General features: G+C 41.3%; 9 protein-coding genes across 13 annotated transcripts; all 9 read right to left on the bottom strand.

The window, feature by feature from the left end:
* Nucleotides 1-1,620: 1,620 nt before the first annotated feature.
* On the bottom strand, nt 1,621-12,030 carry LOC125767905 (chymotrypsinogen B-like). 5 transcript variants are annotated; one of them, XM_049434870.1, is made up of 5 exons: nt 11,685-12,030; nt 10,470-11,598; nt 10,199-10,396; nt 9,863-10,125; nt 1,621-1,818 (listed from the first exon to the last, which is right to left on the bottom strand). In XM_049434870.1, the coding sequence occupies exons 1-2, from the start codon at nt 11,923-11,925 to the stop codon at nt 10,787-10,789; spliced, it is 1,053 nt and encodes a 350-aa protein (XP_049290827.1). In that variant the 5' UTR covers nt 11,926-12,030; the 3' UTR covers nt 1,621-1,818; nt 9,863-10,125; nt 10,199-10,396; nt 10,470-10,786. The 5 variants fall into 5 exon arrangements, with proteins under 5 accessions (XP_049290827.1, XP_049290829.1, XP_049290828.1 ...); XM_049434872.1 differs by lacking the exons at nt 1,621-1,818; nt 9,863-10,125; nt 10,199-10,396 and adding exons at nt 7,942-8,310; nt 8,374-8,574; nt 8,651-8,803 and having other exon boundaries at nt 10,787-11,598; XM_049434869.1 differs by lacking the exon at nt 1,621-1,818 and having other exon boundaries at nt 9,132-10,125; nt 10,470-10,622; nt 10,787-11,598.
* On the bottom strand, nt 1,735-6,947 carry LOC125766936 (uncharacterized). The gene is made up of 4 exons (XM_049433033.1): nt 6,814-6,947; nt 6,226-6,651; nt 6,022-6,164; nt 1,735-1,938 (listed from the first exon to the last, which is right to left on the bottom strand). The coding sequence occupies exons 2-4, from the start codon at nt 6,587-6,589 to the stop codon at nt 1,735-1,737; spliced, it is 711 nt and encodes a 236-aa protein (XP_049288990.1). The 5' UTR covers nt 6,590-6,651; nt 6,814-6,947.
* On the bottom strand, nt 1,932-4,064 carry LOC125767902 (chymotrypsinogen B-like). The gene is made up of 5 exons (XM_049434864.1): nt 3,735-4,064; nt 2,744-3,648; nt 2,429-2,581; nt 2,155-2,352; nt 1,932-2,081 (listed from the first exon to the last, which is right to left on the bottom strand). Exons 1-2 carry the CDS (start codon nt 3,973-3,975, stop codon nt 2,744-2,746), a joined length of 1,146 nt encoding a protein of 381 aa, XP_049290821.1. The 5' UTR covers nt 3,976-4,064; the 3' UTR covers nt 1,932-2,081; nt 2,155-2,352; nt 2,429-2,581.
* Nucleotides 12,031-12,369: 339 nt separating the features above from the next.
* LOC125767918 (uncharacterized) lies at nt 12,370-13,784 on the bottom strand. The gene is made up of 2 exons (XM_049434890.1): nt 13,331-13,784; nt 12,370-13,028 (listed from the first exon to the last, which is right to left on the bottom strand). Exons 1-2 carry the CDS (start codon nt 13,416-13,418, stop codon nt 12,481-12,483), a joined length of 636 nt encoding a protein of 211 aa, XP_049290847.1. The 5' UTR covers nt 13,419-13,784; the 3' UTR covers nt 12,370-12,480.
* A 113-nt stretch (nt 13,785-13,897) lies between these two features.
* On the bottom strand, nt 13,898-14,923 carry LOC125767920 (uncharacterized). Its single transcript, XM_049434892.1, has 3 exons — nt 14,668-14,923; nt 14,406-14,603; nt 13,898-14,331 (listed from the first exon to the last, which is right to left on the bottom strand). Exons 1-3 carry the CDS (start codon nt 14,747-14,749, stop codon nt 13,988-13,990), a joined length of 624 nt encoding a protein of 207 aa, XP_049290849.1. The 5' UTR covers nt 14,750-14,923; the 3' UTR covers nt 13,898-13,987.
* A 99-nt stretch (nt 14,924-15,022) lies between these two features.
* LOC125767919 (uncharacterized) lies at nt 15,023-16,385 on the bottom strand. Its single transcript, XM_049434891.1, has 3 exons — nt 16,074-16,385; nt 15,812-16,009; nt 15,023-15,746 (listed from the first exon to the last, which is right to left on the bottom strand). The coding sequence occupies exons 1-3, from the start codon at nt 16,153-16,155 to the stop codon at nt 15,403-15,405; spliced, it is 624 nt and encodes a 207-aa protein (XP_049290848.1). The 5' UTR covers nt 16,156-16,385; the 3' UTR covers nt 15,023-15,402.
* Nucleotides 16,386-16,605: 220 nt separating this feature from the next.
* LOC125767922 (uncharacterized) lies at nt 16,606-17,417 on the bottom strand. The gene is made up of 3 exons (XM_049434895.1): nt 17,284-17,417; nt 17,025-17,222; nt 16,606-16,961 (listed from the first exon to the last, which is right to left on the bottom strand). The coding sequence occupies exons 1-3, from the start codon at nt 17,387-17,389 to the stop codon at nt 16,669-16,671; spliced, it is 597 nt and encodes a 198-aa protein (XP_049290852.1). The 5' UTR covers nt 17,390-17,417; the 3' UTR covers nt 16,606-16,668.
* A 2,206-nt stretch (nt 17,418-19,623) lies between these two features.
* Nucleotides 19,624-21,813, bottom strand: LOC125767899 (uncharacterized). The gene is made up of 2 exons (XM_049434859.1): nt 21,413-21,813; nt 19,624-21,310 (listed from the first exon to the last, which is right to left on the bottom strand). Exons 1-2 carry the CDS (start codon nt 21,539-21,541, stop codon nt 20,192-20,194), a joined length of 1,248 nt encoding a protein of 415 aa, XP_049290816.1. The 5' UTR covers nt 21,542-21,813; the 3' UTR covers nt 19,624-20,191.
* A 763-nt stretch (nt 21,814-22,576) lies between these two features.
* LOC125767930 (uncharacterized) lies at nt 22,577-23,324 on the bottom strand. Its single transcript, XM_049434904.1, has 2 exons — nt 23,048-23,324; nt 22,577-22,967 (listed from the first exon to the last, which is right to left on the bottom strand). Exons 1-2 carry the CDS (start codon nt 23,154-23,156, stop codon nt 22,837-22,839), a joined length of 240 nt encoding a protein of 79 aa, XP_049290861.1. The 5' UTR covers nt 23,157-23,324; the 3' UTR covers nt 22,577-22,836.
* Between the last annotated feature and the right edge of the window lie 53 nt (nt 23,325-23,377).

A 23,377-nucleotide genomic window follows, 5' to 3' on the forward strand; every position in this document is an offset into this window, starting at 1 on the left:
ACAGATGTGCCGTGCTTCCCGGGTGTAGAACAGAACCGTGCACGATGCGTTTGGCTTTTGTTTTTCAAAGGCGTTTTTTTCTGTCGGGCCGTCCCAAATCATCCATTCGCTTCGTCGCACTCTACGGGCTACACATCAAGGGACAGAGGACACCGTAATGGGACGACTTACCTGGGGTGGAAAATGAAAAGAACTCCAACCACCTAAAGCTACCGGTATCCATTCCATGCGCCTTGCAAGGTTTTAGTCACATTCGGGTTGGTGTTTTTCTTTTCTTGCTTTCAACCTTCAATGGAACCAATTGATGGACGATATGCGGTCAACTGAATTCAGTCCCCCTGATGCTACTACTGTATGTGGACACTGGAGTGCAAAAAACAAAATCGAAGGTTTGCGTCAGAGACGCTTGTTATTCTTTTACGTTCGAGCGAAGAAACCTCACAAGTTAGTGATTTTTGTTTCAATTGTTGTCGGCTTTGCTTTTTTGTTTTGTTTTGTTTTGCTGCAAAATTCCAAAGACATACTGTGGCTGTGTTACGTACCGTATACGCAAAAGAAGGTTGAAAGAAAGACAATATATTAAAAGACAATTAAACGTTCGTACTAAATACGAACCGGTGCAAGGGGATATTTTGTCAATTGGATGCACTTTACAGTTCAAATCACGTGCTAAAAAGCGCTTGGAATGAAACACCCACTTTCTAGGCAGGTGTTTTATTACATTACTTCGTGCTGGATCGATGTTCAAGGATATAAGAATTGTTATGCGTTCTGTTGGTTGCTTTGCGAGGTCATTCACGGGTAGGCGGTTTGTGAGATTTAAATAGCGAAAACATTACACGTGCTATGCTACTAAGTAAGTATTACGCGTGAAGTGTTTATCGCTGAGCAATCATAGATCGAATGAAGAACTATTCCACTAAACGTTCTCGAAAAATAGTTTCAGAAGCTAAAGCTATAACATAAACCAAGGCTACAACCTGTTTAGAGATTTCTTTCTTATTCAGCTACGGAAACGTGTTACCATTGCTGCTGATAGTAGTGATGTGCGTTCCGGAATGAACCTGGTAGGTTCGCTCCGTTTACTAAAATGAACGATTGCAACTAGGTTCAAAATTATGAACCTGCTAGGTTCCGAATTATGAACCTGGAAGGTTTACAGATATAGGATAGAATAGTTGTACGTTTCCGTTCCAATTATACAGTAATTCCCCGAGAGCACCAACAACCACCTTCCAATCAATTCAATTTCATGAGCCATTAGGACAATTAACCTACCAGTTCCGTTCCGTTCCTTTTTAAAAAGAATGCAGCTCCGTTCCATTCCTATTTTTGTCCAATTTTCCCATCACTAGCTGATAGTAGTATGTTGTTGTTCGAGCGAAGCGTGTTTGTAAAATAAATATGAATGTCTTTGAATTCCTTCATTTTTGTTCTTTTCATATCGCACGGCGGGAGCTCGCCACACCTTGTTGTGAGATGTATCAGTCTCTGTTCTTCAGTATCACAATCAAATGTAGGTCATTTTTGCTACAGCATATGATCGTTTGCATAAAACCGAAATAACTGTCGAAATTTCACCTATCCGGAGGAAACATTCACGCATGCAAATGAAACTAATTTTGAGTTCGAAAGTTTTAAGTTTTTTATTTCATCTAAGAAATTTTCAATCGTTTATAATGTGATAGATGTGCAGCAGATTGTATTCAAGCAATTCCTGCTAATGGTTACGCCCTAAGCCAAATTACACTTAAGCAGTACCGTGTCGTCAATGCTATTCGAATCAGTATTTAATGGACAGTCATAGTAATAGAAAACCTCATGATTCCACTTAGGAAACCCTATGTAATCCAATTGTAACTTGTAGTTATCCATGTACTCCAGGAACGGTTTCTTCTGGCCATCTTTCGTCAACTTAACGTTACCATTATCAAATACCTCTAAACGGAACATAAAAGGACGCGTTTTGGACATGATGTTTGGAGTCGACTGGGCCTTTACTTGGGTGTTTATGTAGTCAGCGGTGCCGGTACGTATTTGATGATTTATCTCCGACTTTTGGTCTGTTAATCCGGCAAGAACTGCGAAGCGTAATAGTGCAAATTATGATGAAACTACGACTTGCATATATTATGCGCGTTGTTACAAACTTACAAATTTCGACGACACTCTCTTCATAGGGATAAGGAACATTTCCGTAGCGTATTGTGCCATCGGTGAGTCCAACCATCCCCACTCGAATATACTTTGAGGTTTCCGTACTGCCAACGTGTCTAAAGTTGTCCGTCGCAAAATATTCTAATGTTGCATTATAGTCGGGAACGTTGTCATACTGTAGACAGCCTTGTGCCGCTGCAAACATCAACAAAGATTTGTTAGAAATGAAATTATAGCAACCGAAAACAAGATACACAGATGTATTACATACCTTCGAAAGGATTACGATATTGGCTGGAGCTGATGACAACCGTTGCACCAGTTAGCAGGAGGATAAGTACAGGCAAGGAGATAGATTTCATGTCGCTTCTTTAAGAGTCTTAACACCGTCACACACCGCAGATGAGTACGATTCGAATGGTATCTGGACAACCATTGGCAAAAATAAAACCCAAATACTTCCAACAGAATGAATTCGGAACACTTGCAAAACCCGAAAAACCGGTTTAGATCAAAATTAAGACCGGTTGGAACTTCCTCCACATCACAAATACAAGGCTACACTTCTTACAAATATAATTCTCACCTATTGGAATAAACTCTCCGCTTTTCTGCCATTCAGCTTCACCCTAAGCAACAATTTACCCTTATGCTGCTGCAAGAACTTCTTCGTCTTGGGGTCAACCGTTAGTCGTAGCAGCGTCGGGTTATCATCGCTCGGAACAGGTTCGATTATCGGTGTGCTTACGTTGCTTGTATGCTGCAGCAAGAACTCTTCCTTCTCGGGGTCGATCGATAGCGGTAGCAGCATATTGCTATAATTGGCCGGAACATCATTGGCTATTGGTGCGTTCTCCAGCGGATCGTAAAACTCTACATCCTGATCACGGATCCAATCCAGATATCTCGCCACATCGGTATACACAATATACTCTTTCGAAGTACAGACCAAGCTAGTTTCGTCCCGCTTGAAAAACGATGTTAACCCGCGCAAAAACCAGTAGCCACCTATTTGGAAGAACATGCCGCCACCGCTATCACCTTTACAGCTGGAGGTACCATTCCGGCTGCCAGCGCAGTACACTTTCGTCTTTAGAACTTGTTGGTAAAATGTACGATCACTTTTCAAACAATCCTTCGCACTCACCACCGGTATGTAAGCCTCCAGCAATTGGGCTGAACGAGTTGTTTGGTTCGTATAGCCCCATCCAACTATTGTCCCAAATACACCCTCCAACTTTTCAATGTCTTGCAGAGCTGATCGTATGCAAATGGGCTGTACGTAGTCGCCGTAGCTAAACTGGAATTTCATCTTCAGTATCGCTATGTCGTTATTTAACGTTTTTGCACTTGCTTTCGGTGGAAAGATAATGTTAAACGCTTTATTTTCCTGCCTGGTAGAGCTATCCATCAACAGATCAAACAATCCCGCCCGGATTATGATTCGATCCGCCGGGATCGGTCGTTCATCTACCGCCACACAGTGAAATGCTAAAATCGATAGAACCAAACACAAGAATCGAACGATCAAACATAATGCAGAGCGTTGAAACCAATCGCATAGGATGGCGTCATACCAGTAAGAATAGTGACGGTGTTTATGATCGTGCCGCCACATTTGTACGACTCTGTAAAGGAGGGTTCCTGATGAAACAGTGCCACATGCCATGGCCACATGCCCGGTGCAGATGTAGTACCGCCAGAGATGAGTCCCTGTTTCATCTTCTGCACCTGGCCACATCGTGGAGCAGAAGATTGTGACAACAAGATGACGGATGCAAATAGTAGCAAGGATCTACTGTACCAAAAACCAACCATGTTGGCAACAAACCCACAACTAACACCAAAGCACCAGCGGCACACGCGGAAGTATATTGAAGATCTTTGACTTGACTGCTGATTTCGATTAACTGAGAAGCAGAAAGAGCGTAAATCCCGATACGTAAGGCTTTGTTGTGTGCGTTAGCAATTGTGTCCAGTTTTTCGCCTGGTAATCAGCTGTTTCATGCGACGAAACCGGTTCAGGAGATTCATCAGGAAATGAATCTTAAACATACATAAACTATAGTAGAGAAATCCTGGTAATCGGATTTGTTGGCAGAACCTGTTTGTCGGCAGTTATTCCCCAGAAAGTAAACCAACACATGGGTACGTGTGGTCGTTGAAATGCTTATTCTATGGCAAACGCAAATCCAAGCTTGATCCCCCTAGAGAAAACAATTTAATATCATTTGTGATACAGGGTGTGATATCTCAGCGGATTTATTGAGGCACTGCACACCGATCTTACGCACAAGAGCAACTCTTGCGACTTATCGCTACCGCTATCGATCATGTACTGGCTTGCACCCGTGTACAAACCTAAAATTTTACTCACTCCGCTGTGGCGCGCATTTCCCGGAACTCTCCGTCATGCCGCTTACAACTGCACACAAAGGACCCGTTCCCGGTTTACACACAGGTCCCGATCGACACACCACCACAGAAAGAAAACAAAAAAAACTTCTTCCTATGAAACGGAACACAGGGTTTACAAATGTGTTTTCATTTCTTCCCTGAATTTCATTCCATGAATTTCAGCACGTCAAGTCATTCTTCCGTCAAGCGCACTAATCTCATGGACGAACGTTTATGTATATCGCATGGCAGTAGTGTATGTAAACCATGCAGTTCCTGTTGATGATGACCATTATACTACTTGTGATTGACTCTTTTTCAAAGTGGCCGGAAATAATTTTTACAAGAACTATATCTTCAACAACCATCATTCGTATCGTACTTGTGCAACAGCGCAACTGTAAGCGCTTTTATGTCGATCAAACTATAAATCACCTGCGGGTTATACAGTCGGAAGATTCGTACATGTTTGAAGCTACTTCTACCGCTATCAAGTTAAGATCATAGGGTAGAACATTCGAAGGAATTAGAGAAAAATTACTTAGTTTATGCAAAGCAATGCGGTCAGAATAGTTGGAGATAGAGTACCAAGGTGTGATAAGCGAATGCATCGTAAGACTGATGTATGAAGTAACGATTGACCAAGGCAGAAAGTTACGTTCACACATTGCAGCTTGAGAAGGACAGTGCTTTGAACCAGACGTTTTCTTTTAATTTGTTGTTATATGCATGGAACATGGATGAGAAACTCCATGATCCAATTGCTAATCGCTCTACGACGATCTTTGCGTGTTTGAGGATCGACTAAGGGGATGACATCGTACAAGTACTTTGCAAGAAGGAGGGATTTTGAGACCCTTTAACTACCTCACCTAATGTACCACTCAAAAGTGACACTCGATGGTAAATTTGATGACATAAGCACAAGGATAAAGAACGGTTTTGATATCATTCGTGCTGCTGTTCGTTTTAAACTGTTACTTTATTCGTTGATTTTTCACGGTTTTTGAATCGTACTAATCCAAAATTATGAAAATTATTATCACTTCGCATATTTTTACAATACCCGTCTACATATGTTTATCTCAAGTTACTAAAGTTATTTTAATTTTATTTATTGTTGGGAATCATCCACGCATGCAAATGAAACTAATTTTTAAGAAGTTTGAAGCTTTTTATGTTATCTAAGAAATTTTCAATCGTTTATAATGTGATAGATGTGTAGCAGGTTGTATTCAAGCAATTCCTGCTAATGGTTACGCCCTAAGCCAAATTACACTTAAGCAGTACCGTGTCGTCAATGCTATTCGAATCAGTATTTAATGGACAGTCATAGTAATAGAAAACACCATAATTCCACTTAGGAAACCCTATGTAATCCAACTGTAACTTGTAACTATCAATGAACTCCATGAACGGTGTCTTATGGCCGTCTTTCGTCAACTTAACGTTACCATTATCAAATACCTCTAAACGGAACATCAATGGGTGTGTTTTGGACATGATGTTTGGAGTCGACTGGGCCTTTATTTGAGAATTTATGTAGTCAGCGGTGCCGGAACGTATTTGACGATTTATCTCCGACTTTTGGTCTGTTGATCCGGAAAGATCTGCGAAGCGTAAAAGTGCAAATTATGTTAAACTACGACTTGCGCGTTGCTGCAAACTTACAAATTTCGATGACACTCTCTTCATAGGGATAAGGAACATTTCCGTAGCGTATTGCGCCATCGGTGAGTCCAACCATCCCCACTCGAATATACTTTGAGGTTTCTGTACGTCCAACGTGTCTAAAGTTGTCCGTCGCAGCATATTCCAAAGTTTCATTATAGTCGGGAGCGTTGTCATACTGTAGGCATCCTTGAACCGCTGCAAACATCAACAAAGATTTGTTAGAAATGAAATTATAGCAACCCAAAACAAGATACACAGATATACACATACCTTCGTAAGGATTACGATATTGCTTGATGCTGAAGACAACCGTTGCACCAGTTAGCAGGAAGATAAGTACAGGCAAGGAGATAGATTTCATGTCGCTTCTTTAAGAGTCTTAACACCGTCACAAACCGCAGATGAGTACGATTCGAATGGTATCTGGACAACCATTGGCAAAAATAAAACCCAAATACTTCCAACAGAATGAATTCGGAACACTTGCAAAACCCGAAAAACCGGTATAGATCAAAATTAAGACCGGTTGGAACTTCCTCCACATCACAAATACAAGGCTAAACCCCTTGCAGATATGATGCTCACCTATTGGAATAAACTCTCCGCTTTTCTCCCATTTAGCTTCACCTTAAGCAACAATTTACCCTTATGCTGCTGCAAGAACTTCTTCGTCTTGGGGTCAACCGATAGCCGTAGCAGCGTCGGGTTATTATCACTCGGAACAGGTTCGCTTATCGGTGTGCTTACGTTGCTTGTATGCTGCAGCAAGAACTCTTCCTTCTCGGGGTCGATCGATAGCGGTAGCAGCATATTGCTATAATTGGCCGGAACATCATTGGCTATTGGTGTGTTCTCCAGCGGATCATCAAACTCTACATCCTGATCACGGATCCAATCCAGATATCTCGCCACATCGGTATACACAATATACTCTTTCGAAGTACAGACCAAGCTAGTTTCGTCCCGCTTGAAAATTGAATTGAATGTTGGCAACAAACGGACAACTAACACCAAAGCACCAGCGGCACACGCAGAAGTTTATTGAAGATCTTTGACTTGACTGCTGATTTCGATTAACTGAGCAGCTGAAAGAGAGTAAATCCCGATACGTACGGCTTTGTTGTGTGCGTAAGCAATTGTGTCCAGTTTTACTCCAGGGAATCAGCTGTTTCATGCGATGAAACCGGTTCAGGAGATTCAATCAAATGCTAATCGCTCTACGACGATCTTTGCGTGTTTGAGGATCGACTAAGGAGATGTCATCGTACAAGTACTTTGCAAGAAGGAGGGATTTAACTACCTCGCCTAATGTACCTCTCAAAAGTGACACTCGATGGTAAATTTGATGACATAAGCACATGGATAAAGAACGGTTTTGATATCATTCGTGAACCTGTTCGTTTTAAACTGTTATTTTATTCGTTTCTACCGTTTCTACGTTCTTTATTCGTTTTTAAACCGTGAAAACTCGGTTTTTGAATCATACTAATCCAAAATTACGAAACTTGTTATTACTTCGCATATTTTTACAATACCCGTCTACATATGTTTATCTCAAGTTACTAAAGTTTTTTTTATTTCATTTATTGTTGGGAATCATCCACGCATGCAAATGAAACTAATTTTTAAGGAGTTTGAAGCTTTTTATGTCATCTAAGAAATTTTCAATCGTTTATAATGTGATAGATGTGTAGCAGGTTGTATTCCAAAAATTCCACTAACGTTTCACCCTAAGTTAAGCCAATTCACACTCAAGCAATACCGTGTCGTCATTGATATTTGAATCAGTATTTAATGGACAGTCAAAGTAAAAGAACACATTATTAAATGAGGCAGAAAATGCTATGTAATCCAATTGTAACTTGTAATTATCCATGAACTCCAGGAATGGTTTCTTCTGGCCGTCTTTCGTCAACGTAACGTTACCATTATCAAATACCTCTAAACGGAACATCAAAGGACGCATATCGGACACCACGTTTGGAGTCAGTATGGACTTCAGTTGAGTATTAATATACTCACTATTGTTGGAACGCGTGTGACGATTTATTTGCGAATTTACGTTTATAAACCCGGAGAGATCTGCGAAGGGGAATTTTGCGAATTATGTTAAACTGCGAATTAGGTGCGTTGCTGCAAACTTACAAATTTCGATGACACTTCCTTCATAGGGATAAGGAACATTTCCGTAGCGTATTTTGCCATCGCTGAGTCCAACGATCCCTACACGAATATACTTTGAGGTTTCTGTACGTCCAACGTGTCTAAAGTTGTCCGTCGCAAAATATTCCAATGTTTTATCATCATAGTTGAGAGGGTTGTCATACTGTAGGCAACCTTGTACCGCTGCAAACATCAACAAAGATTTGTTAGAAATGAAATTATAGCAACCGAAAACAAGATACACAGATGTATTACATACCTTCGAAAGGATTACGATATTGCTTGATGCTGAAGACAACCGTTGCACCAGTTAGCAGGAGGATAAGTACAGGCAAGGAGATAGATTTCATGTCGCTTCTTTAAGAGTCTTAACACCGTCACAAACCGCAGATGAGTACGATTCGAATGGTATCTGGACAACCATTGGCAAAAATAAAACCCAAATACTTCGAAGAGGATGAATTCGGAACATTTGCAAAACCCGAAAAACCGGTATAGATCAAAATTAAGACCGGTTGGAACTTCCCCCACATCACAAATACAAGGCTAAACCCCTTGCAGATATGATGCTCACCTATTGGAATAAACTCTCCGCTTTTCTCCCATTTAGCTTCACCTTAAGCAACAATTTACCCTTATGCTGCTGCAAGAACTTCTTCGTCTTGGGGTCAACCGATAGCCGTAGTAGGGTCGGGTTATCATCGCTCGGAACAGGTTCGCTTATCGGTGTGCTTACGTTGCTTGTGTGCTGCTGCAAGAACTCTTCCTTCTCGGGGTCGATCGATACCGGTGAAATGATAAAATCGATAGAACCAAGCACAAGAATCTAACAATCAAACAGAATTCCGAGCGTCCAATGGCCTCATACTTCCATGATCCAATTGCTAATCGCTCTACGACGATCTTTGCGTGTTTGAGGATCGACTAAGGGGATGACATCGTACAAGTACTTTGCAAGAAGGAGGGATTTTGAGACCCTTTAACTACCTCACCTAATGTACCACTCAAAAGTGACACTCGATGGTAAATTTGATGACATAAGCACAAGGATAAAGAACGGTTTTGATATCATTCGTGCTGCTGTTCGTTTTAAACTGTTATTTTATTCGTTGATTTTTCACGGTTTTTGAATCGTACTAATCCAAAATTATGAAAATTATTATCACTTCGCATATTTTTACAATACCCGTCTACATATGTTTATCTCAAGTTACTAAAGTTATTTTAATTTTATTTATTGTTGAGAATCATCCACGCATGCAAATGAAACTAATTTTTAAGAAGTTTGAAGCTTTTTATGTTATCTAAGAAATTTTCAATCGTTTATAATGTGATAGATGTGTAGCAGGTTGTATTCAAGCAATTCCTAATAATGTTTCGCCCTAAGTTAAGCCAATTTACACTTAAGCAGTACCGTGTCGTCAATGCTATTGGAATCAGTATTTAATGGACAGTCATAGTAATAGAAAACATCCTGTTGCCACTTAGAAAATGCTATGTAATCCAATTGTAACTTGTAACTATCAATGAACTCCATGAACGGTTTCTTCTGGCCATCTTTCGTCAATTTAACGTTACCATTATCAAATACCTCTAAACGGAACATAAAAGGACGCGTTTTGGACATGATGTTTGGAGTCGACTGGGCCTTTACTTGGGTGTTTATGTAGTCAGGGGTACCGGTACGTATTTGACGATTTATCTCCGACTTTTGGTCTGTTAATCCGGCAAGAACTGCGAAGCGTAAAAGTGCAAATTATGATGAAACTACGACTTGCATATATTATGCCCGTTGTTGCAAACTTACAAATTTCGACGACACTCTCTTCATAGGGATAAGGAACATTTCCGTAGCGTATTGTACCATCGGTGAGTCCAACCATCCCCACTCGAATATACTTTGAGGTTTCCGTACTGCCAACGTGTCTAAAATTGTCCAGCGCAAAATATTCTAATGTTGCATTATAGTCGGGAACGTTGTCATACTGTAGGCAACCTTGTGCCGCTGCAAACATCAACAAAGATTTGTTAGAAATGAAATTATAGCAAGAAACAAGATACACATATGTATTACATACCTTCGAAAGAATTACGATATTGGCTGGAGCTGAAGACAACCGTTGCACCAGTTAGCAGGAAGATAAGTACAGGCAAGGAGATAGATTTCATGTCGCTTCTTTAAGAGTCTTAACACCGTCACACACCGCAGATAAGTACGATTCGAATGGTTTCTGGACAACCATTGGCAAAAATAAAACTCAAATACTTTAAACACGATGAAAACTTTGAAGAAATGAAAAACCCGAAAAACTGGTTTCGGTTTAAATTTAGACCGGTTGAAACTTCCGCTCCATCAGAACTACAAGGCTGCATTCCTTTTGTGTATGATGCTCACCTATTGGAATAAACTCTCCACCTTTCTGCCATTCAGTTGAACCCTCAGTAGCACGTTACCCTTGTGCTGCTCCAAGAACTTTTTCGTCTTGGGGTCAACCGATAGCCGTAGCAACGTTGTGCTACCATCGCTCGGAACAGGTCTGCTTGTCGGTGTCGGAACAGGTTGGCTATGCAGCGGATCATCAAATCGTACGCCCTTATCACTCATCCAATCGAGATATTTCGCCACATCGGTATACACAACGTAACCGTACGAATTACAGATTCCAATCTCGGTCTCGTTCTGCGAGGAAAACGATGTTAAGCCGCGCAAAAACCAGTAGCCACCCATTCGAAAGAACATGCCACCACCGCTGTCACCATTACAGCTGGAGGTACCATTGCGGCTCCCAGCGCAGTACACTTTCGTCGTCAAAACCTGGCTGTAGAGGTTACGATCGCTCTTCAAACAATCATCCGCACTCACCACCGGTATGTTGGCTTGACGTAACACGGCAGAAGTGGTTTTATGCTCCGTATAACCCCATCCAACCACGGTCCCGAATACACCTACTAATTGGCCAATGTCCTGCGGTACCGATCGTATGCAGATAGGCTGTACGTAGTCGCCGTAAGCGAACTGTGATTTCATCTTCAGTATCGCTATGTCGTCATCGAACGTACGCGCACTTGCTCCGGGTGGGAAGATAATGTCAAACACTTGATTCTCCTGAAGGGTATCGCCACCTATATCCAGATCAAACAATCCCGCTAGGGCTACGAGACGATCCGCTGCGATCAGTCGATTATTTTCCACCACACAGTGATACGCTAAAATCGATAGAACCAAGCACAAGAATCGAACGATCAAACAGAATGCAGAGCGTTGAAACCAATCGCATAGGATGGCGTCATACCAGTAAGAATAGTTTCGCGGTTTATGATCGTGCCGCCACATTTGTACGACTTTGTACCGAGGAATTCATAATGATACAGTGCTATGTGCCATGGCCACATGCCCGGCTTGGATGCAGCACCACCAAAAATGAGTCCCTGTTTCATCACCTGCACCTGGCCACATCGTTGGGCGGAAGATTGTATCAACAAGACGGCGGATGCAAATAATACCAACCATCCGCTACACCACAGACCGACCATGTTGGCAACAAATCCACAACTAACACCAAAAAACACCAGCCGCACATGCAGAAGTTCATGGAAGATCGCTAACTTTGATTAACTGAGAATCTGAAAGAGAGTAAATCCCAGCCTGGTTGTGTGCGTTAGCAAGTGTGTCCAGTTCCTCGCCTGGTAATCAGCTGTTTCATACGACGAAACTGGTCCATCCGTAAACAGATGCGTCAAAAAACAAACACCATCGAAGAGCAATCCGGTTTACCGGTGTTTACGATCCCCTCTACGACCAACCAAGCCTGTTTGGCGGCAGTTATTCCCCGGTACGTACACCAACATAATTGGTACGGCGATCGTTGATATGCTTGTTTTGTGGGAAAACCCAAAATAAATCCCAATCCCCCTTGAGTAAACGAAGTGAAACATGGTATTTGTAATAAGATAATTTCAAGAATGGAGAATTGGTAATTGGAGAATAAAACATTTCTTACACAATTTATTGCCTCATACATCTTATACAACATTTCTGTTATTTAGCAAGTAATAAAGCCCTTCCCAGTATGTAAGTTCACACGAATCTTAAGCAAGGCTGCAGCGTAAAAGCACTGACTCGTCGCTAACTCCACCGTCATCGTTCAACGGACAATCGTAGAAATAAATCAAATTCACGTCCCACTTTACGAACGCCATATAATCCGCTGGAATCACATTCTGGCTATCGCTGTACTCGAAAAATGGTCGCCGTTCACCATCTTTCGTCAGCTGGACACGTCCATTCTCGAACACTTCCATCCGGAACACAAACGGTCTCGATCGGTGCAGCAATTTCGGTGTGGAAGCTTCCTTCAACAGCACATTGTTGAACGATTGATTTCGGCGACGTATCTGCCTTCGAGCTACCGACTGTGTATTACCCCAGCCACTTAGCACCAGCTCTACGACGTTTTCATCGAAAGGGAATGCCGATCGTCCGAAGCGAATGTGGCCATCGTTGGCACCGACTATGCCAATCCGGAAGTAGCGAGAGTTACTAGTGCGGCCCACATTTCGGAACGTGTTTGTGGCAAAGTACACCGGTGTATCGTTATATCCAGGCACATCGTCAAACTGCAGGCATCCTTTAATTGCTGCAATATCAATATTTGATGCGCGAATTCGGTAACGAAGGAAGTAAAAGAATATAGATAGTTTAACAGTGTAGTGTAATCGCTCTGCACATAAAGATAAGCATTCTTGTTCTTAAGGTTTTTGATTGCTTTTGTTTCAGTCCATCAGAAATCCTTAGTAAAATTCACTGAGATCTAGTCTTTAGACCTGTGTTTACACTATGTATACAGCATAATATCAGGCGTATGAGCTCATCACGCAGTACTGCGTGAAGACCTCTTGATGAACCACACACAATCCAATCAAATGGTTCTTTACTTACCGTCAAAGGAATTACCGTGCAACGTATTCGCTGTACAAAGCCCCACCGACAGAACGATCGTCGAAATTAACAATGTAAAGGGGACCATCGCTATTCGAGCACTGTTTTAAATTGTTGGGAATCTGATCTTCGATTGCGTGCTTTTACGAAAACCTGTTTCTTATTCAATATCGTTTCAAACTAATACACTCAAAAAGATCATGGGAATCGAATCTTTTGCTAGAATTCTGTAGAATAAGTATTGTATTCATCACAAAATAATATATTGAAAGTTCTTCTTCATCGCTATGGGTCGACTCACCATTAGGATCACTATTAAGGAAAGGAGGCGAATGTGAGCCAATCGGCAAAGAGCCTCTATAAAATAAAAAAAATATATTAAGGAAACGACTACGCTAAAACAGGATGGATTTGAAGAATGTGGTGTTTTAGACCAAAAGCTATACTCCAAATCATTTGTCATAATACGCACATTTTGGTGGCAACAAATAACCATGGAAAAGTTATTTTGTTTCCACCAAATTTGAATTAATTTCCGTTTTCTTTCATCAAACCCAATAAGTAAGATTAAATGTGGTGATCTGTATTTAGCATTGCACGCATACCGATAACGAAGCACCTACTTTGCAGCTGGAACATCCCTTGGTTTATCGATTGTTAGACAACAGTGCAGTTCAAAAGCAAGGAATCGTGCGAACCGTTTACATCCTCCAGAGGACAATCGTAGAAGTAAATCAAATCGTTGTCCCATTTGGTGAACGCCATATAATTAGCAGGAATACGCTTACTATCGTTGAACGACAGGAAAGGATGATCTTGTCCGTCGATGCTCACTTGTACCGTTCCATTGTTGAACACTTCCAGCACGAACATGATGGGCTGGAACTGGGACATTACATTCGGTGTTTGTGCCTCTACCAGCAGGGAATTGTTGTTCGCATTCGAGGCTTTACGATATTGGTGTCGTCCTACACTTTTGGTATTTACCCATCCTCCGAGTACTGCGGAATAAAGCGCGTTTTGTGAAAGGAAGTCTTATACAGATTGATCATGCTTAGCCATAACACTTTCTTACCAATCTCTATCACATACTTATCGTATGGATATAAGGAATTCCCGAACCGAATATGCCCATCATTCGGTCCTAAGATTGCAATTTTAAAGTACTTAGAGTTTTCGGTTTGGCCAACGTGGAGCAGACTCGTTGTCGGGAAGTATGTAAGCGCTGCATCGTAGGGCTCAACTTTGTCGTACTGCTTACAACCTCTGATCACTGAGAGAATCATCAAAAATGTTTCACTTTATAACATCAGTTCTCTTGCAATTTCGATGCTTACCATCGAATGGATTCCCATGCAATGCCGCAATCTCAAACACCTCAACGACCACTACAATCACTACAATGGACAACAATTTCATGTTGATTCCGATGCGCGATCTATCGTGCAACTTTACGAACTGTTATCAAGAGCGGCTTGTGTCAGATTATATATATAGGAAGATTTAAATACCACGCTTTGCTAATTGCTTTTCTCTGATAAGCTATACCTACGGTGAGTTTCGAGAGTGACTCGGAAGTAAGATTTGGTTGGAGTGTTTGATTTGCAATAAAAATAAATACTCAAGGTATTACAACTATTGCTGAACTCATCCGAATGAAATCTCGTGAAGGAATTTAGGTTAGTTGATTTATTGTTTTTTTTTGTTGTGTTATTTAAGGATTACATAAACAATTGTGAGTGCGATAACGAAACCAGAAATAAGCGCGGATGACGTGCTCGTTATTACGGTTGCATACTATGCAGGCGCACAAATTGCGTTTGCTTGTGGAGATTTGAATCGTTGTAATTGGAACTGATTGTTACTAATTTTGTACATTTTTTTTACTAAAATACTTTAATTTTTTTCTTACTTTGTATTTTATTCCTCTGTGTTGCTATTGTGCTACTGCATTAGGGACAGGGTTTGCCAGCCCTCTTCTTAGCTTCTCTTATATTTAGTATCATATTAGCCGTTCATTGGATTTCAGATCATAGCTTTGCAGCTGTTTACATCCCTTGGTTTGCTTCTTATTAGACAACAGTACAGTTCAAAAGCAACGAATTGTAAAAAGCGTTTACATCCTTCAGAGGACAATCGTAGAACAAAACCAAGTCCTTGTCCCATTTGGTGAACGTCATATAATTAACAGGAATACGCTGGCTATCGTTGAACGACAGGAAAGGATGATCTTGTCCGTCGATGCTAACCTGTACCGTTCCATTGTTGAACACTTCCAGCACGAACATGGTCGGTTGGAACTGCGACAATAAATTCGGTGTTTGTACTTGCACTAACTGGTTATTGTTGTTCGCATTCGATGCATTACGATACTGTTGCCGTCCAGCACTTTTGGTATTTGTCCATCCTCCAAGTACTGTGGAATAAATCGTATTTTACGAAGTTCCATACCGAACGATCATGCGTTCAACATCTTCTTACCAATCTCTATCACATACTTATCGTATGGATATAAGGATTCTCCGAACCGAATAATTCCATCATTCGACCCTAGCACTGCGAGTTTAAAGTATTTGGAGTTTTGTGTTTGGCCAACGTGGAGCAGACTTGTTGTCGGGAAGTATGTAAGAGATGCATCGTAGGATCCAACGTTGTCGTACTGCTTACATCCTCTGACCACTTGGAGAAACATCAAAAATGTTTCACTTTATAACATTACTTCTCTAGTAATGTCGATGCTTACCATCGAATGGATTCCTGTGCAATGCCCCGATCTCAAACACCTCAACGACCACTACAATCACTACAATGGACAACAATTTCATGTTGATTCTGATGTGTGATCTTCAGCGTAACTTTACGAACTGTTATCAACAGCGGTCTGTATCGTGATATAAATAGGAGTTACTTTCTACGGAATAGTAATTCTCATAGGCACTTTTGTGAGCGACTCGGATCTCGGCTTTCGTAACGTTGATGTAATAGTATTAAAACAAATACTCAAGATGTAACAACTATTTCCGGACCCATATTTAACTGATATCTTTACTCTACTGAACCAATTTAGATAGGTCAGTTGTTTGCATAGTATCTACCCTGGTGATAAGGTTACTACAAACAGAGCAAACATACAGTTCGCAAATATATTGCTTACGATCACGTTGTGTAAAGTGTATATGATAATGAGCAGTAGTATAACGATATCAGCTGATTGTTATCAGTTGTTTTACTACTCCTAAGACAATGAAAAACAATTGTTGCGACACATAGGGGAATTTTATTTTTAATATTTTATTTTCATTTGTGTTTATCATTCAGCAATCAATCGTACGAATTCTTCAGTTACTTGGGCAATCGTAAAAGAAAATTAAATCTTTCTCCCACTTGGCAAACGCCATGTAGTTAACAGGAGTGCGATTATTGTCGTTAAACGTTAGAAACGGTAGTGATTGACCATAGCGACGCACCTCCACCCGGCCATTATTGAACACTTCCAGTTCAAACATGACAGGCCGGTACGGAGACATCAGATTTGGAGTTTGTGCTTCAGCGAGCTGGACGTTCGAGTAACGTGAGCCCGTTCGACGCTGTCGCCGTCCAGCACTTTTAGTATTGCCCCATCCTCCAAGTACTAGGATAAGATATAGCTTTGACAATGAGCTGTACAATGCTTAAACAATATGTTTCTTCTTACCAATCTCTATACCATCGCTATCGGTAGGAAATACCGATTGGCCAAACCGTATGTGTCCATCACTTGGGCCAAGTATTGCGATTTTGAAGATCTTCGAGTAGCCTGTGTTGCGGACGTTTTGCATGCTTTCCGTGGGAAAGTATTTAATCGCACCATGATATTGGACCACACTGTTGTACTGGCTGCAGCCAATGATTACTAGAGGAAATAAAAAATTGATCACATATCGATGGAATTCAATAAATTATACATCACTTACGATCAAACGAGTTGCTGTTCGACGCCTGGACCAGTGCAATAACAAGTGTCACGCCAAGCACAGCTAATGGCAAAGATTTCATTTTGACCTCCAGTGTGCGATGCATTGGAGACAACTAAAATTTTCATCACCTCTGATGGGTTTTATAGGAAGTTTTGTGAATGGAAAACCATTGCTACTTTCATTATTGCAAACATAGTTGTTTTCCATGTCAGTCTCAGGAGATAACAAAGCGATAGCATTATTTGTATTTGAGTTTAGATATAATGGACAAGAAAATGTATTACTGTTATCCCGCCGCTAAACACTTAGCGACTGTCGCGTTTGCGAACGCAATTCAGTTTTTTTTGCAAAATTCAATATAAAAAAATTGCGAAATGTCGTTATGCGTGTATTTTCAGCGACAAATCGCTATTCGAAGCGCAACTTGACGCCATATTTGTTTTCTGCCGTTTTGTGGTTTATGAGATATTTCTGCACGCTCGACGTTTTTCCGTTCATCGTTATTTCAATCGTGATTCCCTCGATGTCGTTATCTGTTGATCAATGTTGCTATCAATGTTGATCGTACGTTATTAGTAGCTGATATTGCCGTTTCAGTGATATCTTCATTCATTCCTGAGGGTTGTCTTCCGGTTCTGGGGCTCGTGCTATCACCCGCTGCTGCGGTGGAGACCCCACGCTGAAACATGTGTGTCATGTGGCTGTCCGACTTCCGTCCATCATCGAATAAGTCGAAATAGAATCGAAGGAAAGCTATTTTAGTAAGAATAGTTGTAGGAATGCTTAATGTAGTCTAGGCAACTGTGTTTCATCTCACAAATCTACGTCAACATCGCTTTATATAAGTATTCCTATTTTATATTCTATCATAGATATACTTCAATCGCTGATATATTTCTCATTTAACGCTTTGCTGTAGTGTTGTGTAACGTATGGAGCTCCAACAAGTTGGAACCACTCATTGGACAGTCGAGGAAGAAAACCAAATCATGTTCAGTCTTTGCGAACGTCATGAAATAAGCGGGAGTCTGTGTGGGATCGAAGAATGAAAGGAGCGGATTTCTCTGACCGTCAAGAAATACATCTACCCATCCGTTAGGAGCCACTTTCAGTACCATCATGATAGGACCGAAGGGTGATAAAAGATTGAGAGTATGTGCCACAGCCAGATCGTTGTTCACAAAACCAGCAGGTATTAGTTTAGCCTGTAGACGTCCAAACGTTGATTCAGTATCCCATGCGTAAAATGCTACAAACAATTATTAATAATAATTCTTGCAATCTGAAATAAATCATACATGCACTTACCAATTTCTACCACTTCCTTGAGGTATGGGTTTGGGTATGCGCCATAACGCAAAACTCCTCCACTTGGGCTTAAAACTCCAAGTCGGAAATATTTTGAATTGCCCGTGTCGACTACATTTACCAGCAGGTCGGTAGGGAAATATGTAACAGGGCCAAAGTAATCAGTGTACGTGTTGTGTTGTCTGCAGCCTTTGATTGCTGAAAAATATCGGAAAAGATTTCTAATAATTTATACAACCAAGTTGTTTGCAAATTTCTTACCATCGAATAAATTCATATGCTGTGCTCCAACGTAGAATAAGCTTACGGACAAGATTCCTATTACAACGCTTGTCAGTTTCATCTTGGTTCCGATCCGCCTAACAAAGTGTAACTGAATGCAATTTTTCGTGCTGCTTCATAGAAGACGAGAAATATCCATGCTTTTCAACTTGAACTGATAAGCGACACATCTGGATCTGTTGAGTAATCTTCGGATTGTTATTGCAGAAAGCAGTAATGGTGGTTTTCTACATTAAGACCAGAGGATTACTTTACAAATCTAGCTGTAGACTGTTTCTCGAGACATTTTTTTAACATTCTGAGAACCACTAGCCACTTATCCCACTTATCCAGTTAAGTCGATTGGTACAATATTGTTTAACCGTATTTAAATGTGGATAACAGGCGGAAGCTACATTACTGCTGTAGTGAGAACACGGCGAACACGTTTTACGCACGCCCTCTGTCGGTTGCTAGCTTGAACCAATGCTCCATTCATTGAATATTTGTACTTTACACTGCCGTTTTGTAATTTATATGTAAGATTTAAGAAGAGATTCTATGGTTCTTAAGAAGAGATTTAATGTGAGGAAATTTTGTATTAAAAAATGTGTTCTTTGCTGTAATTCAAGCGGATAAAAAGTTAACGAGCTGGTAGAAGACATCAACGATTTGGGACGATGTGTTGGTTCGTGTTTGAGAAGTGTTCCATTCTTAAGATTTCTAACGATTCTCTTTGATAAAATAAAACGATACGTGTTAAACAGATTTACTTGATGAAGTTTCAATTTTATTTCATTCCGTAACATCACGCAAACATCGAAAATCTGGTTCCGGTGTTCCTGCAGCCAAGAAGACGTCTTATGTACACCAAAACGATACGCAAAGCAATCAGTATGTTGATTTAAATTCGTATATAGTATGCATGGATTTAATCTATACTACGAAGAAAAATTCGTACGTAAAAGGAAAGCATTTAAATACTAATTCTACGCAGTATCGTATTCGTAGTGCTAACGTCAACGTACTGCCGTTGGTGTGCGGGTTTTCTCTACGTGGTATGGTAGGTAGAGTTGCATATTTTGAACCAGTACCAGGGTCTGGTGAGCTACTTTTGGGTGGGTCTATCCGAAACGTTTCTTACCAGCTAGAGTTAGTATACATATTGCCACACCCTAAAAGGCCCACCGGGACATACTGCGTACGATACTTTCGAGAAATATGGGATCTTTTCATCGAACCAAATGGTTTACGGCAGGAAAAGCGATAGTACATGAATAAGTAAGAATGCAAGATGAAAAAGGGTTGCCAAGCACACGGGCGAAGAGCTGTTTGCCTAATCGCTTAGCTTAACTCGCTTGGCAGAACAAGATCCACCCGTCGATTCCTGTTCCTGGGTTTCTTTGTCCGTTTCGCTTGCTTCCGACGATGGTGGCACAACAGTGGAACTGGACGATTGAGATTCTGTGTCCGTATACAAGCGCTTCAGCATACTGGTGGTGCATGTGCGAGGTTTAATGTTGCATTGTTTGATCGTTGCCGTCGTACTAGAAGCCCCACTTGGTTCTGCCCCAACGGACGGTGCACCAAATCCGAGCTGATTTATATTTGCGAGCAGTTCCAAATTTTTCGTTTCGGATTCTTCCAACCGGCGGCGCAGCTCCTTTATCTCGGCACCGCAGCGTACCAGCATTAAGCGCATGCTGCGCATTTCAGCCTTGAACGAAGAGATCGTATGATCGATCCGATTAATGTCGTAACGCATCTTGCGCGTTTTGTGATTAATCCGCGCGATCGACGTGTTGTTCTCGCAGCTCGCATTGTACGAACTCTGGCAGTACAATCCACCGAGCGTACCGGAGGAAGAGGATGATGATGCTGAGGATGACGTCGGTAGCACCTTCTGGGTTTGCGGCGAGATGGGCGTTAATGTGGGTATCATAAACTTTTCCCCATTCACATCGCATGGCAACATGACTTCGTGCTGTATGAAACTAGCCGCTGGAAATGGTAAATTGTGGTGGCTCCCTAGTTTGGGATGATGCTGCACGCCGATAATCTTCTTCAGCCGGTGCGCAATGTTTTCGTCGAAATGTTCGATCGCCATGGAGGAAATGTCACGCAGCTCCTGGAGCACCTCGTGCGCCCGAAGGGGCCGCGATGTGTTCTCGATAAGCCCCAGAATGTTGAGCACTTCGTCAATCACCTTGCCCGGTATGAAACAGCATAGCTCCTTTTCGATAAACTTCGAGTACGTCATGGACAGCATGGAGATGCGCGTCTCGATGCACGTCAGTATGTCGGAATGCTTCGATAGTGGATGGTTCCGCCGTTCCGATTCACGCCGAGGCAGCTGAGATTTGATCGCTTTCAGATTCATGTTGTGTTTTCGGATCATCTTGATGAAGCCTCGGTTTAGCAACGATTGGCAGATGCGATCGATTTTTCGACAAACCTAAAGAAGAGAGTAACAAAACGGAGAACAATCACGGATGTGACACATTTGTCCTTGGGAGAGGTGTCGCGTTGGCTACGGCCTTTGTGCGGTGTAACTTACGATGCGCTTCTTCGCTATCTCGTCGTATGTTAAATATTCCAACACATGCTCTATCATGCAATCGGGAAGATCCAGAAAGTTTATACACGCACTACCCGTTGCAGCGGAGTCTTCAGTCGTCGAATCCATAGTACAGCGGGTATCTGTGTAGAGCTGGCAGAAGTTACCCGTGCGATTTACCGCTGCGCAGGATATTTTATTTAATGAGTGCTGCTTTTTTATGTCTGTTTCCTGGAACAACAGTCGGGGCTATTATTTACGTAGATACACCAATTTCACGAATTAAAAACAAAACAGCTTTACTGTCAAAAATGATGGAACGACTGTTGTAGTGCTCCGTACAAATGATGAGTTCAGCACAGTATGGCGCATTCATGTTCATTTGGCCAGATATAACTTTTGCAATTTTTATCACATTATTTTTCTTTATCATTCGAGTAAGATATATCGTTTATTTAATTATACAGAAAATGGTAATTAAGTTTACTGTAACGGTTTTTTTCTCCATTTTTCGAAATATATCTTACATTACGACACGTGATCACGCAACGCTTTCGTTCCGATTGCGAAGCACACGATGATTTCAAGTGTCTTGCGCGGTTTTCATGACTAATCAAAAGTAAATTGCGATAGAACAATTTAATATTTGTTGAAAATTGCGTATGCGTTTATATGTCCTTTTTTGTTATTATTAGAAGACTATCTCTCTGAACTTTGAACTGAACTATTAGAAGACTTCAGTCTCTGATTTATCCCGGCTAAAACGAACCAGATTGAGAGACAAAATCATCAATCAAAATACATGATTAATACGACAAGGTAATAAGCTTGACCGCTATTTCTTATCTAGCGAATGGTTTAAGTAATCCTCTACGAGTACTCCGTACGTGAACCATCTCCGATAAGAGAACGTGATTCCCGAATGAGCGACACTGCGTAGGGATGCAACGATTTTCGGTGACGTAAACTTACGTCGTTATCATGTTATCAGCTTTCCCACCATCTGGCACATGCTGGACAGAGCAGGAAGGCACGAGCCATGGCCAAAATTCCCATGTCTCAGTTATTACATACGGTGCCCGATACGGCTACCAGTTTAATGGTTATTGATTAGGTGTAACGGGCGTCTTCCTGCCGATCCCTGATGGAGCATACAAGTTTCGATTGTTTTTATCATACTTTTATATTTCCTTTCACTTACTTGCACTGATACATTCATAAACACTAGTGTAAAAACACAAACAGAATTTTCACTTAAGCGCAACAAAATCAATACAAAACATCAGATCCTTGTACAGTAGGATAAAGTCGATGAGATTTAACTGGTGTTTGTCCGTAAAATACTTCATATTAAAACTCCATTCATATACCGGCGAGTTAGGATGGGCTTCAAAGGTGTGCAGCATGGGTATATTCATGTTGGTTCAAGAGCGTGGTAACGACGAGCCGATGTGCTGATCCACTGGTTGAATGCCTAACAGGTTCCCGGTGAATGGGAGCACCACCTTGCAGTTGAAATACCATTGGGCAAGGAATATTACGAAGAGAAACACATCTGGATGGAAAGGAAAGCAGTAGCAGAAAGGTTTAACTATAATGACCCAAATATGGGGGGTACGTATCAAGCTTACTCACGTATCGTTACTCGTTCCCAGCTTTCCACCATGTACAGCTCCGTTATCATCAAATACCGAAACCACCAGTAGTTTATGAAGCTCAACACTCGGTCCAGCAACTGAATCATGTTGCAGCAGTGCTGTGTGTTTGCCGGTGGGTGCTAGGTATGCTCTTGCCGGAAACCGATGTTATGCTTGATGATTTATGTTTCTGAGATATCGATGCACCAATGCTATTGATAAGTTGGATGTTTGTGGAGAAGAAAAAATAAACACAAACACATTGCTATTTTGACTGCTGTTTGAACCGTTGTAAGGTTCCACGAAACTGCAATAAAAAAACTTCCTG

This window comes from Anopheles funestus, chromosome 3RL, assembly GCF_943734845.2.
Source record: "Anopheles funestus chromosome 3RL, idAnoFuneDA-416_04, whole genome shotgun sequence".
NCBI lineage: Eukaryota > Metazoa > Arthropoda > Insecta > Diptera > Culicidae > Anopheles > Anopheles funestus.